Source organism: Panthera leo, chromosome E2, assembly GCF_018350215.1.
Source record: "Panthera leo isolate Ple1 chromosome E2, P.leo_Ple1_pat1.1, whole genome shotgun sequence".
Taxonomy (NCBI): domain Eukaryota; kingdom Metazoa; phylum Chordata; class Mammalia; order Carnivora; family Felidae; genus Panthera; species Panthera leo.
In genome coordinates, this window is record NC_056693.1 from 11,280,567 (window position 1) to 11,295,065 (window position 14,499).

Consider the following 14,499-nt stretch of genomic DNA (forward strand, 5'->3'; position numbering starts at 1 on the left):
CCGCCCCAACCCACTCTGAGATCCACGCCCCCATTCTAGGTTCCTTCATCATTTTCCCTCCTGAGCCCCTCTCACTACCCATCCTAGGCTCCGCCTCTCTGCCGCTAGAGGCCGCCCCCTCTTCCATCTAGGCCCCGCCCTTCAGACCGCCTTCCGCGCCTTTTCCGCCGGGTGGTGTAACCTTCTAGCTCCGCCCCTTTCGTAGAAAAGCCACGCCCACCTCCCCTGGCCCCTCGGTGTTTACCCGCCTCCCCCCTCCGCCCTTCCTCAGGTCCCGCCCCTCTCGTCCTCTGGCCCCGCCCCCGGCCCCGCGCTGCAGTGCCTTCCCAGCCGCGGCCCCGCCCGCCCCCGCCGAGCGGAGCAGAGGGCGGCGGCGGCGGCGGCTGCTGCTGGAGCGGCCCGGGAGGAGGAGGCGGCGAGGATGGCGGCGGCGTCGTGGGCGCGGCGGAGATGAGCGCCCGAGGCCCCAGGCCCAGGGCGGCGTGGCCGGAGTGGGCGGGGGTCCCGATGCAGGCCCGAGGAGGGCCATGGGGCAGGTCCTGCCGGTCTTCGCCCACTGCAGTGAGTAGGGGGAGGCTCAGGCCGGGTGTGGGGCTCACAGGCCCGGGTGGGCTCCTCCCCAGTAACCCCTCGGTGCCGGGCCGCGGGAGAACTGGGATGGGGGAGGAGGCGAAGGAGACAAAGGAAGCTCTCCCCTCCCCCCGCATTCTAGCGGCGACGGGGGCGACCTGACCCGGAGGACCTGAGTGAGTCAAGGAGGAGGTGGGGGGCACTGAAATAGCTGGCGGTGGGGGGGAGCGCCGGGCTCTGGGATATGGCGCCGGACCCCACCCAGAGATGAGGACGCTCGCCGGGAGCTGTCCCCTCGCCCTGGTGCTGGCCGCAGGCGGCGGGGAGGGGAGTTGTATGGAGGGGTAGAACCGAGATAGAGAAGAGGGATCTAGCCCCCACATCATCCATCTTCGCATCCCACCTCCGTTTTCTGCCCAGACTCAGAGGCTGCCCCGACCTCGCCCAAATTGTCCAATATCCCGTCCCTTGGACACAACCATCCCTGGGTTGGGGCCAGGACTCCTGGGTCCTTAGTGGGCTTTACCACTGATTCGTAGTAACCCATTTCACTCCGAGCCTCTAAGTCCCAGCCTCCGACTCCCCAGCTGCCAAAACGAGGTGGGAGCAGGGGGTATCTGATTTCGGTTTCCAAACAGCATTAAGCATCTCCTGTAGGCAAAGCCCAAGGCTAGCTCTGAGGGGCTAGGTTCCACAATTGAAACTGCCTTCCCTGATCCCCACGATCTCTGAGACCTGATCCCCACGATCTCTGAGACCCCACTGAGATCTCTAACAGTCCTCGTCTAACATTCTCTGTCTCACACCCCTGTGGCTCCCACAGCAGAGAATTTCAGCATTCTCAGACCTAGCCACTTGCATATCATAGGAGTTCAGATGCCAAAATTCCAAGAATTTGTTATTTCAGCATTTTAGAGTATCATCCCCACATTCTAAGATCGTGTCCTTACCTTGGCTTACAAAGGAAGGCCCTACATGATCCCCACCACGACCACCACTCTGCCTTCGTCTCCCACCCAATCCCTCTGTTCCAGTCATACCTTCACACCTCCCTGTTCCTCAAATATGCCCAACGTAGTGCCTGCCTCAGGGCTTTTGCACTGGGCTTTTTTCTCTGCCTGGAAGACTCTTCCCTGGACATCTGTGTGGCTTCCTCACTTCATTCGTCTCTGCTCAAATGTCATCTTATCAAAGAAGTCTTCCTGGAGTGCTTGGCCGCCTCAGTTGGTGAAGCATGCAACTCTTGATCTTGGGGCCATCGGTTCGAACCCTACCTTGGTCGTAGAGCTCACTAAAAGAAAGAGAAGGAAAAGGAGAAAAGGAGGAAGAGGAGGAAGAAGAAGAAGGAGAAGAGGAAGAAGAAGAAGAAGAAGAAGAAGAAGAAGAAGAAGAAGAAGAAGAAGAAGAAGAAGAGGAGGGGGAGGAAGGAGAGGAAGAAGGTCTTCCTGACCACCCTGTCTGAAATAACACCCTCTCAATTTCTCTCCCCTCACCCTGCTTTATTTTTCTCTACACACTTAGCACCCAACATCATATATTTAATCCTGTATTGTCTATCTCCCCCGTGGAGTGTTATACGAGGGCAGGGTTTTTGTCTGTTTTGTTCACATTTGTATTCTCAGTCTAAAACAGTGCCTGGTATACAGCAGGTGCTCAATAAATGGTTGTGGAAAGAATGAACTAACTGAAACTTCCTAAAAGTCCTAATTTGAAGATTCTAAGATTAAGACTCCTGGATCTTTGAAGGCTGAGCCCCTGATAGCAGTATAGTAAGGTTTTACGGTCTGTATGCAAAATGTTCTAAAGGTCCTGTGATTCAAATATTCTAAGATTCCTTAACTCGGACCATCCAAGTTTCCAGGACTGGCACACTTCTGTGATTTCGACAGGCTAAGCTTCTAAGAATCTTCGATTCTTTCCCTCTCGCAGAAGAAGCTCCGTCTACAGCCTCTTCTACCCCTGACTCCACAGAAGGTAAGTGGAGGGGGAGGACGTGAGAGCGGGACTTGAAGGGGCTCACAGTTGGGGGGAGAGTTGGGGAGAGTGGGCCAGGGCCCTGCTTCGCGCAGCTTATGTCCCCCTTTGCTGACTGCAGGAGCGAACGACGACTCGGATTTTCGGGAGCTTCACACGGCCCGAGAATTCTCAGAGGACGACGAGGAAGAGACCACGTCGCAGGACTGGGGCACCCCCAGGGAGCTGACCTTCTCCTACATCGCCTTCGACGGTGTGGTGGGCTCTGGGGCGCGCCGGGATTCAGCTGCCCGCCGCCCCCGGCCCCAGGGCCGCTCAGTCTCAGAACCGCGAGACCCACCCCCTCAGCCTGGCCTGGGCGACAGCTTGGAGAGCATCCCCAGCCTGAGCCAATCCCCGGAGCCTGGGCGCCGCGGTGACCCCGACACTGCCCCTCCGGTAGAACGCCCCCTGGAGGATCTAGGGCTCCAGCTCGACCGGCTGGACTGGGCGGCCCGGGGAGCAGGGTCCGGGGAAGATTCTGCCACCAGTAGCTCCACTCCGCTGGAGGACGAGGAGCCTGACGGATCGGAGGTTGGAGAGGCTGGGAAAGGTGAGATGTCCGAGGTTCTGGGATCGAAGCCACCAGGGGTGGGTGGTCTCTCCTCAGGGCACCTCCAAGGCGAAAGCTCACACAGCCTTCTCTCTCTAACTGCCAGAACTGGACCTGCAACACGGAGTCCCTCAGTCTCCGCCTCCGGCAGTCTTGACTCCGCAGCCCAGCCCTGGCTCTGGAACTCCCCAGGCGGGTACCCCGTCCCCTTCCCAACCCCGGGATTCGAACTCTTGGCCTGATGAGCCCTCACTGGACCAGAAAGAGGAAGAGCCGTGGGGGCCTCTGGAGCGGGAGCCAATCACGGGGCAGTGCCTGGATAGCACGGACCAATCAGAATTCACATTGGAACCACTCCTTCTAGGTAAAGTAAAGGTTCTTTTTTGAATCACAGAGAGGGTAGGAGAAATGGAACTTAAAGGGACCAACCTTGCGAAGGACGTGAGGAGGCGGAGAAGAGGAGGTGTGGGTGTTGGCTAGGTATAAACTCCATCCTTTAAAAAAAAATTTTTTTTCCCGTTATCTAAGATTGCCATTGGCTCTTTATATAGTTCGCCCTCCCACTTGAGAAGTTAGCCCTGCTTTGAGCCTTAGGATTGGCTGATTGCTAAAATAATAATAATAATAATAATAATAATAATCATCCCTCTTTTGGAGTGCTCCTCCTAGAGGCTGACTTTGGACAGGACAGATTCCCGGGGGGGGGGGGGGGGGGGGAGGGGAAAGGCTGTCTTCTGGATGTGGCCGTGGGGCATTTATAAGTAAACTCTACGCCTTTTAAAAACTCTCCTCTTGCCTCACCGTATCCACTGGCCAGTGGGATATAGACCCCACCTTTCTCTAAAATAACGCTTAGCTTCCATAAACGCCCTGGGTTGGTGATAGACATCACTGCTTTCGGGTGTTTACAAAAGAGCCACCCCTTTTGGGAACTGTCCCCACCCCTGTGGAGAGCCATTGGCTGGGTCCAAAGGGGCCCCGCCCCCTATTCCCTCGCTCCGGGTTCCACCGAAGTGGGCAAAATCCCTGAGAAGTAGCGGTGTCCGCAGCCTCTCACTCACTCGGAGCGGAGATGGGGAGTAAAGGTGGGCTTTCGGAGCGGGCTGGGGGGACTGGGGTTGGGGGACTGTGTAAATGGGTCCAGATTCTCTCTTATGTCCCTCAAATCTGCCGGTATGTTTCCTACTGGTCCCGGATTCCCCAGCGCTGCAGGCTGGGGCTGGGGGGCTGCAGGGGTGTCTAGAGAGGGCGTGGAGGGAGCGTGGGGTCCTCTCTCCCCGGGGCAGAGGCTTTGGGGCCCAAGAGCAGGGAGGCCCCCTCCCCCAGCCTCAGGCCCAGGCGGTGCTGTCACTCAGGAGCTGGACAGGCCAGCACAGCTGTGGGCCAGGCCCCCTCCCCCCAGCGTGCCTAAACTTAGCCCCCGCCTCAGGCGACCCGGCCCCTCCTCCACCCACTGGCACAGGCCTTGGGGAGCCTGCAGGGGAGGGCCCTGCATTGCGGGTGGGGGGAGGCCTGCCCTAGTTAGAGGTGGATGGGAGACCATGTATAAGGAAGATACAGAAGTGAGGAGAGTCAGACTCTGAGGGGGACCAGTCAAGACGGGTCAGAGTTCCATCAGAGCGAGGGTGGAGGGGGTCTGGAAGGGTTCAAGGCTCAGATGGGATCATATTATTGGGAGGGCTGTTAAACGTTTGGATGGGCACAGTGAAACGCTGGAGGGGCGCCTGGCTGGCTCAGTCGGTAGAGAATGCAACTCTCGATCTCCACTCTTGATCTCAGGGTCATGAGTTCAAACCCCACGCCCGGCATAGAGCCCATTTAAAAATAAATCAATAAAACGTTGGCGTCTGGAAGTCATTGGTCAGGGCTCAGGTTGGGCTTGTGAGGTGAGCTTAGCATCTCAGAAAGGAGTCAGAAATCTACAGAATCTCATGGGGCCCTTAAAAAGAATGAATTAAGGGGCACCTGGGTGGCTCAGCCAGGTCAGCAACAGACTCTTGATCTCAGCTCAGGTCACGATCGCATGGTTTGTGAGTTCGAGCCCCGCAGAGGGCTCTGCGCTGACCGTGCAGAGCCTGCTGGGGATCCTCTCTCCCCTCTGTCTCTGCCCCACCCCTCTCGCACTCTCTGTCTCTCTCTCTCAAAATATATAAACAAACTTAAAAAAAAAAGAGAGAGAGAGAGAATGAATTAAGAGCTATGCCAACTGACTAGGAGGGAATTCTAGGGCAGGGGGAGAGAACGGGATGTGCGTAATACAGAAAAGTGTATATAGGGGGGCACCTGGGTGGCTCAGTTGTTTGAGTGTCCGACTTGATTCCCGCTCAGGTCATGATCCCAGGGTTGTGGGAATCCAGCCTCAGGTCGGGATCCGTGCTGAGCCTGGCGCCCGCTTGGAATTCTCTCTCCCTCTTCCTCCCTCTGCCCCTCGCCCGCCCTCGCGCGCGCTCTCTCCAACTAAAAAGCAAAACCCAAACCCAAAAGAAGTATATGTATGATTCCATTTTCCATAAATAATGACTAACAATTGTATCCACCCATAACACATGGGAGGGACGGAGACTGAGGGGACTTGCTACCTGGCTACCTTGGGTTTTCCAGGAGACGAGGGGGAAGCAGCTCCGAATCAAAGAAGACAACGGGAAATTGGGAAATTGAGTTCGGGCTCAGGCCAGATGCGTCAAGACGTCGTGGTTCAGCCCCGAGTTTGGGAAGCGGGCGGTGGAGAGATCAGCCAGGCCAGGTGCAAAGCCCAGCCTGATCGCCCCCTCTCCCTCCACAGTGGCGGACCTGCTGTACTGGAAGGACACAAAGACGTCAGGAGTGGTCTTCACGGGCCTCATGGTCTCCCTCCTCTGCCTCCTGCACTTTAGCATCGTGTCCGTGACCGCCCACGTGGCCCTGTTGCTGCTCTGTGGCACCATCTCTCTCAGGGTTTACCGAAAAGTGCTGCAGGCCGTGCACCGGGGCGACGGCGCCAACCCCTTCCAGTGAGAACCCCCGGCCCTTAACCTTGACCTCGGTCTGAACCCCAGTGTTGGGCGGGCTGACCCCCGACCTCAAATCAGGCGCCGCGTGACCCATCCTATTCGTGTTTCTGACTCCGGCCCCATTCTGACCCTGACTTCCAGCCCTAACCCCCGATCCTAACCTCTTACCCTGAATCCTCGATCCCATCTCCTGACCCTGACCTTGACCCTAGCCCTCTCTGGGGCTAAAAGCCCTAGCCTTCTCCTCAACCCCTATTTCTTGCCCCTGTCCCGGCCACAACCCTCAGCCTGGGCTGCTCCACACACTGAGTTGCCTTACACCCCTTTGTCCTCTCAGGGCCTATCTGGATGTGGACTTGACCCTGACTCGGGAGCAGATGGAACGTTTGTCCCAGCAGATTGCCTCCCGAGTGGTCTCTTTGGCCATCCAGCTGCGGCATTTCTTCCTGGTAGAGGACATTGTGGACTCCCTCAAGGTGCCTCGAAACCTACACTCCCTCCTACCCCCTCCTGGGTTCCCACCATTCGCCTTGCTGCCCTTGGGGGGTAGGAGGGCCGTTGCTGGCTAAGTTCACAACCTGGGGAGTGCCCCTAGGCTCTGCTGACCCTGACCCGACCCTCCCCCCCCAGCTGGCCCTTCTCTTCTACATCTTGACCTTCGTGGGTGCCGTCTTCAATGGTTTGACTCTTCTGATTCTGGGTGAGCCGGGAAGGCTGTGGGGAGCAGGCGGGGAAGTGGGTCATTGGGGTTTGGTGGGGGGACAGGGTTCTAGATGGAACTGTCAATGTCTTAGGAGAACCCTGACCTCCATTTCTGTGCCTACAGGAGTGATCGGTTTATTCACTGTCCCCTTTCTGTACCGGCAACACCAGGTGAGTGTGACAGGACCTCTCGGTCGGCAGTGTCCCAGCCAAATATGGGTGGTCTGATGACCCCCACCCCCTCTGCCACAGCCAGGGTCCTGTGGACGGATGTCCCCATCAGAGACAGGAGGACCAATTGGTGTTTCTGCCCCGAAAGAGTCAGGGTGTGACTGACATGCCCCACCCCAAGGCAGGTGGCCTAACTGATGTTTTCACCCTGAAACTGCCAGGGACTGACCTCGAGGTCAGTATCCGGTCAGAGGACTGTTGTCCGGAACACTGACAGAACCAGAGGCCAACCGACATATATCCTATCCGGAGACAGGCAGATGGACTGACGATCCCTTCTCCAGCACAGCTGATGACCAAGTGATACACGTGTCTGCCAGAGACAGTCCTGAGCCCCTCCCATGCCGGCATCATCAAGACTCCGAAAGTCAGGAACACTGCGAATTAAGCCAGCATTTAAGTCAATCCACGCAGGAACTTGGCAGCTAACGCCAGTTCCCTCTACTCTCACCCGACTCACACACAGACGCACTCACGTAGGACTCACTCAGAGATTCATAGTCACGCCCAGGAAGCAGACTTACTGGCAAATTCTCGTCTACCTGACATCATTCCCCACGCAGAGCTTGGCCCAACCGACGGACACGTCGGCTCGAACTTCTGATTTCCAAGGGTATGGTGCTAGGTTTCGAGTTGAGTAGTGGACCACCTTCCCCAGTTTCTCAAGTGGAGGTGGGGGAGGAAGCAGCCTCCTGAATGAACTGGGGAGAAGAACCCCTCCAATCTCTCCTTCTTGGTCTCCCCAGGCCCAGATGGACCAGTATGTGGGATTGGTGACCAATCAGTTGAGCCACATCAAAGCTAAGTAAGGGCACGGAATGGAGGCGGATGGGCTGGGGGACGGGGAAGCTTAGGATTTTTTTCCCCCAGATATCACCTGTTCCTAAATCTCTTGGGGCCAATGCCCCCTCCTCAAAGGGTGACAGACAATCCCAATGCAGGCCATTAGGTGAACGGTAGGGGCTGGCTTTGGGCCCACAGCTAGCTCCCCCGTCCCGATTTCCCCTTAGTTCTCAGATTCCTATCCGTCTTGCTCCAACCTGTGACTCCGCTTGTTTCTCCCTCAGGATCCGAGCTAAGATCCCAGGGTCCGGAGCCCTTGCCTCGGCAGCAGCCGCAGTCTCTGGATCCAAAGCCAAAGCCGAATGAAAGGGGTGTCTCTGCCCTCGGGACGCCTGCCCCCATCCCCCGCAGCCCTCTGCCCAACTCCATCTCCCTTCCATCCCCACCCTCCCGCCGCCTCCGCCCGAGCCATTTCCCGGCGGGTGTCTGGATCACTCGCACCAGGGAGTTTGTGCAAATTGCCTGAGCGGCCAGGACTACATTTCCCAAGAGGCTCTGCTCTAGGAGTCCAGGAAAGGCGAGGCACCTTGGCCGCGGCGCCTGCTGGGAGTTGTAGTTGCCTAGATAGGGCGCCCGCCCTGCACTTCCGCGACCCTGCCGCTGGAGGCGCCGTCAGAGATTGGTGTCTCCTGGACGCCACTAGCCCCAAAGCCAGGGCTTTGCATGGGGCCCAGGGGAGGCCTGAGCTTGGATTTACACTGTAATAAAGACTCCTGTGGAAAACCCAAGGCCTCCTGTGCTTCCAGCCTCCTCCAGCTTTCACCTTCCTGCACCGAAAAGCACCTAAGTGATATCCAAGGAGGAATCTTCCCTTCTCTCCAGAAGAAGCTCCCTCATAATCTGTTTATATTCTGAAATGATTCAGGGGATGATGCTGAGAGACCCTCGGTCCCAGGGCTAGCCAAGCCTTTGACAGCCACTTTCCCTGTCTCTGCTCAAGGCAGACATCACTAGTCGATCCCCACACTCTGCCTGCGGGGCAGCAAGTCTCATCTGAGTCCCAGACCCGTGCCCAGCTGCCTTCTGGAACAACTCCCTCCACAAACATATCCAAGCCTTTCCCTTGTCCTACCTGATGTCCAGCTCAGAGATGGCCCCTCTGCCACTTGGTCACCAGGCTAGAGACCTAGGTATGGTCCTGGATTCCTAGTTCCTGGCCCCCAACATCTAATAAGTCAGGAAGCCATGTCTTGTCACTCTCAAATGTCTCTCCTCCAACTTCTTTATTCCACTTGCCCTGGGACCAGGTAAAAGGCCCCATGGCCTGCCTGGGCCTCGGGTTCCAAAACCGAGGGAGAAGGAGGCAGGAGACTGGGTTCTAACAACCCACAGACCTGGATTTGAATCCAGGCTTCACTATGTCTTGGCTCTGTGACCTTGAGCAAGTGACTTCATCTCTTGGAGCCTCAGTTTCCTCAAATGAAAAACTGTCACCATAACCGTGCCTACATGCAAAGCTCTTGGTACAGGGCCTGGCATATAATAAATACCCAGTAAACACAAGCTGCTTGTTAGCTGTGACATTGTTTCCAAACCTCGATCATCCCCTCACGACCTTCATGATCTTTCTCTCACCCGTTCTATTTTTCATCTACTATTTTCCTTCAAATTGGTTAATTAAAAATAAAACAAATGTCTTTTAAAAAAGAAATGTAATTCGCCACCGAGGAAGTCAGGATCACTTGCCAGAAATAGAAGATAGCAGTAAAAATAAACACAAAACTATTAACATTTAAACTGTTTGTTCGTGCATCACCCAAAATCATCTCATTTGCCTCTAGCGACGCATGTCACATTTTAGGAGATAATGATGTTACGGGAGTAGTAGTTACAGCCCCAGTCTTCGTGTGTAGGAGTTGCCTAGCAGCAGCTCTAGACACACACACACACACACACACACACACACACACAGAAGGCTTAAGGGGGCTTCTCTTGAATATAGATTTGCCAGGCAGGGGCAATGTGTTAAATTTCCAAATTAAAAAATAGCGGGGCACCTGGGGGGCCCAGTCAGTTAAACGTCTGGCTCCTGATCTCCGCTCAGATCATGATCTCTGCTAAGGTCACGATCTCACAATTTGTGGGATCAAACCCCACGTGGGGCTTTGCGCTGATAGAGAGGAGCCTGCTTGGGATTCTCTCTCTCTCTGACCCCACCCCCATCCCCAGTTGTCTGCGCACGTGCTCTCTGTGTCTCTCAAAACAAATAAACAAAAACAATAGTTTTAAAAAAGCAATTTTTCTTAAAGATGCTTCTATTCATACTTTCCATAAGACAGTGTCGCTTTGTAAGAGGGACTGGTTGAAATTACGAGTCCAGGAATGGCTAAAGCCCACAGGCCCATCCTTGACACCTGCACTAGAAGCTGGCAACAGGTTGGAGATCGAAACAGCCTTTCCTGAGTGCCTCCCAGACTTTTATGTCCACCTGCTCATTGTGATTCCTCCAGTGAAATCAGATTTCCAGTTGGGGAAACTGAGGTTCAGAGAAGGATCATGATAATAACCTTTCATTCATCCTACAAACATTTACCTGTCTCCAAACATCTGCTAAGTTCTCAAGCACTCTTTAGGCAGTAGGGGCATGGAAATAAACCAAAACAAAGTCCATAGTTTTATAGAACCGTTATTCTAGAGGGAGGCAGACAATAAGCAAACAGACATAGAACATGGCACGTGGTGATCGGAGTGATGGAGAAAAGTCCATCAGGGTAAGGGGATAGAACGAAGGGTCTTTGCTATTTTAAACGAGCGGTCAGGGAAAACTTCACCAAGTGGTGGTATTTGAGTGAAGGCCAGCATGAAGGGAGGCAGTGAGTCATGTGGACGTGTGGAAGAAAGGAGATTCAGGCAGGGGATCAGCAAACGCAATGGCCCTGAGAAAGAAGTATGCCTGGTGCGGGCAGCAGGAGATCTAGAAGCCAGAAAGCCAAGTAAATGAGGAGAAAGGCGTAGGAGATGGGGTCAGAGGAGTGAACAGAACGAGAATATAAGGATTTGTAAGGCTATGGTGGGAACTTGGGCTTTTACTCTGAGATGGGAGCCCCGGGTAGGTTTCATATGGTCCGGAACGACAGTGTTGTCAAAGGATCACTGACTTAGATTATAAAAGGGTCGCGATTTTGGTCTTAGCAATTAGGATTCCCTTGGGGGATAGGCTGTGTGAACTAGGGTCCGATACCATACGTTTATAAGCCTTGGTTTCCTTGGCCATAAAAATATAGTTGCAGAAATTGATGATCTCCAGTGGCTAAGCTCAATGGGGACAGAATTGCTGTCATTACGCTGTCTAGGACGGTGCCTGGGGCTTAGCAGGCGCTCAATAAATATCTGAACGAACAGGGCTCCGTAGGTCGTTGAAATTCCTCAAAGGAACAGCAGGTGTCGCACCAGCTCTATAACCGCCTCGCCCGAGTCTCTGGGGCTGGGCTAAGTCCAACTCTAGCTGGCATTCGTTCACTCGAATTCGGATTTTTTCGGGGAAGAGTCTTCTGAAAGCCGAATTATGAGTTTCTCCTCTTAAAAACAAAACCAAAAACAAGAACAAAAAAAAAAAACCTTCTCACTTGGAAAAAGGGGCTTCTGGCCCTTTAACACCTAGAGGTAAGTGGGCCGCGTCCTCGAACACCGCTTCCCAGAATGCGCGGCGCTATGCAAATGAAGATGGTTTCCAAAGGGAGGATGATTCGTGCCATGTAAGAGAAAGGTAACATTCTGGAAGGATATGTGCCCTAGCCGGGGAGAATTTATAGATACCGGAATCAACAATCTCACATCAGGCTAAAGTATGTGACCATAAGTCTAAAATGATATGGATTCTTGGGTTTTATATAGCTGTGTGGAGGAGCGTGTGTCTTGCCCGGATGATCCTCAGTGGTCTGGGGTGCAGGCTTCAAACCTGTAGCTGTCTAGCGACAGAGTGGTTCAATTCCACCTTTCGGGCGGCACCAACTCCTGTCTTTTTACTCCCTTCAAACTGGATACTAGAACAGGCTATCAAGAGAACATCCCTCTACCCGGTGCCTAAAAATGTCACTGCAACCCTCTGCCTCACAGTTTTAACTTTCACCACGCGGGTCTCTTCCTACGGTTACACTTTTGCCGGCTCTCTCCCTTATCACCTGCTTATTCCTCAGTCAGTCATTTGCTCACACCTGTATTTATTAATCGGTCAAATATTCATTCATTCATTCATTCATTCATTCATTTGACAAGTATTTGCTGGGTGTCAGGTCCTGCACTGGGCAGTGCTGGCGACACAGAGCTGACGGCAGTCCCGGTTCTGGTGCTCCCAGTCCAGTGAAGGAGACAAACATTAAGCAATCATTAATTACCCATTTAATTAACAGCTACAAAGATGTCAACTACTGAGAAGGCAAGTAATGAACTTAGAGGCCATCTAGGAAGGAGACCTGGGTTCGGGTGAGGCGTCAGGGTGACATTTGGGCAGATCCCTGAAGGATGAGCAAGGATTAGCCAAGAGAAGGCGGGGATGTCCCAGGGCAGGGATCAAGGTGGCCCCGATAATGCAGTGAGGATGGTGATATTTGCACCTTCACTCTGCACTCGGTGTTGGCATGCATGAGCTCACTGACTCCTCATAGCCCCATTCTGCTGCCGAGAAAACTGAGGTCTAGAGAGATGAAGTCTCTTGTCCAAGGTCACCCAGCTTTGGTAGGCCTCCAGCCCCGGGCCTCTCAGACCGCTGGCCCACGCTAGTCACCACTGCCCTGTTCTGTCTTTCTCAAGCTAGCTTTTCACCATGTCCTGTCTATTCTGCCTCCTAATGTCTTTTCTGTCCTTTCCTCCTATCTCGTAGCCCTGCCCCTGTTCCGGGCTTCCCCAGCAGCACACACGGGTGTCCCCGCCTAGCCCGGGTCTCCTGCCCCTGTCTTGCCCCTTTGCCAACTACCCTCAGCTTGGTGGTTAGAGCAGTCTTCCTACAGGACTCCTAGGTGGCTCAGTCAGAAGAGCATATGACCCCTGATCTTGGGGTCTTGAGTTCCAGCCCCAGATTGGGTGTAGAGATTATTTAAGTAAATAAATATTTTTTAAAAAAGAAAAGAAAAGAAAAAAAATCAAGCAAGCAAGGAACGGGGCACCTGGGTGGTTCAGTGGATTAAGTGTCTGGCTCTTGACTTTGGCTCGGGTCATGATCTCATGGTCTGTGAGCCAGAGCCCCATGTCGGGCTCCGTGCTGACAGCTCAGAGCCTGGAGTCTGCTTTGGATTCTGTGTGTCCCTCTCTCTCTTTGCCGGCTCTCTGTGTGTGTGTGTATCTCTCTCTCAATAGTAAATAAACATTGAAAATTTTTTGAAAATGAAATAAAGAAAGGAAGGAGGAAAGAAAGAAAGAAAAAGACAGGAAAGAAAGAAAAAGAAAGAAAGGAACAAGGAAACGAAAGAAAGAAAAAGAAAGGAAAGAAAGAAAAAGAAAGAAAGAAAGAAACAAGGAAACGAAAGAAAGAAAAAGAAAGGAAAGAAAGAAAAAGAAAGAAAGAAAAAGAAAGGAAAGAAAGAAAAAGACAGGAAAGAAAGAAATAAAAGAATCAAAGAAAAAAGAAAGAAAGAAAGAAAGAAAGAGAAAAAGAAAGGAAGGAAGGAAGGAAGGAAGAAAGTGGTCTTCCTAAAGCACAAACCCGCCCCTACCCTTCTTGTGCTCAAAACCTGCCATGACTCACCCCTACCACCACCACCCCCCACCCCACCCCACCCCACCCCACCCCACCCCCTGTGGCTTCAGGAGAAGATCTAAATTCTTAGTCTGGAATTTAAGACTGCAGAATCGGGTCTTCGCTAAGTGGCTTCCTTCTCCACACTTTTTGCTCCAGCCACTGTGAACCTCTACCCCCCGCAACGTATCAAGCCCTGTCCGCACTAACTGTCCTATGTGCACACTGCGTCTTTTTCTATCCCCTTCTATGTCCTCTGTTCAGCCTCCAGGACTCAGCTCAGCTGTCCTCCTCACGGAAGTCTTTCCTGACTCCCAGATCAGGTTCCGCGCCCCATGGTTTCCCCCAACCCTGTGCGCTTTGGATCATCCCCGAGAGGTCTGTGTCCCTCACTGGCCTGGGAGCCTTAGGAGGGGAGACCCTGGCGCTGTCTCAGTCCCAGCAGTGTCCCCGGCCCTCCCGGCACCGGGCTGGGCACGCAGTAGGTACTTGGCAAATGCTTCAAATTGATTAATAAATTTAGGGATTCCATCACGACAACTTCTGCTTATTCCTTTACGAAGGCATCTGAATGACCTCTGGCCCCTCACTTAATTCCCAGAGTACTTGCTGCTTGCAAATAAGAGAGGGCTTGAATTTTGCACTGGGGATGGCTCATCTATTTTGGGTTCAATTTTAGGTGGGCCCCTGCACGTTCAAAAACGAAAAAATCATCATGTGACGCGTAAAAGGAAATTCGTCTTCAGTGGACAGGGAGCCATGAATTTGTGGTTCCTATAACCCTGAGGACCCCCGATACTATATTTAGGTGATCTTCAGTAATTTGGGAAGGATGCTTCCAGCTTCTGTAGCTATTCGACCTTCGCTAAGGTCACCCCGAGCATATAGGGCTCTGCCTAAGTTCCTCGTTTGCCAGGAAGCCTCTG

The 14,499-nt window shown here is 53.6% G+C and overlaps 1 protein-coding gene and 1 non-coding gene across 3 annotated transcripts; both read left to right on the forward strand.

Moving 5' to 3' along the window:
* Positions 1–404: 404 nt before the first annotated feature.
* RTN2 (reticulon 2) lies at positions 405–8,647 on the forward strand. 2 transcript variants are annotated; one of them, XR_006197379.1, is made up of 11 exons: positions 405–561; positions 2,500–2,544; positions 2,666–3,136; positions 3,243–3,500; positions 5,919–6,126; positions 6,464–6,602; positions 6,757–6,826; positions 6,953–6,999; positions 7,221–7,672; positions 7,806–7,864; positions 8,127–8,146. XR_006197379.1 is itself a non-coding variant. In XM_042920389.1 (10 exons), the coding sequence occupies exons 1-10, from the start codon at positions 528–530 to the stop codon at positions 8,206–8,208; spliced, it is 1,413 nt and encodes a 470-aa protein (XP_042776323.1). In that variant the 5' UTR covers positions 405–527; the 3' UTR covers positions 8,209–8,647. The 2 variants fall into 2 exon arrangements, 1 of the variants encoding a protein (XP_042776323.1); XM_042920389.1 differs by lacking the exon at positions 7,221–7,672 and having other exon boundaries at positions 8,127–8,647.
* Positions 8,648–11,759: 3,112 nt separating this feature from the next.
* On the forward strand, positions 11,760–11,846 carry TRNASTOP-UCA. The gene has a single exon. It is a non-coding gene; the product is annotated as a tRNA-Sec (tRNA).
* Positions 11,847–14,499: the final 2,653 nt, after the last annotated feature.

Coding starts and splice junctions, on each gene's coding strand:
- RTN2 (XM_042920389.1), top strand. CDS start 528: ATGGGGCAGGTCCTGCCGGTCTTCGCCCACTGCA. Junction 3,137..3,242: donor GGTTGGAGAGGCTGGGAAAG/GTGAGATGTCCG, acceptor TCTAACTGCCAG/AACTGGACCTGCAACACGGA. Junction 6,603..6,756: donor ACATTGTGGACTCCCTCAAG/GTGCCTCGAAAC, acceptor CTCCCCCCCCAG/CTGGCCCTTCTCTTCTACAT.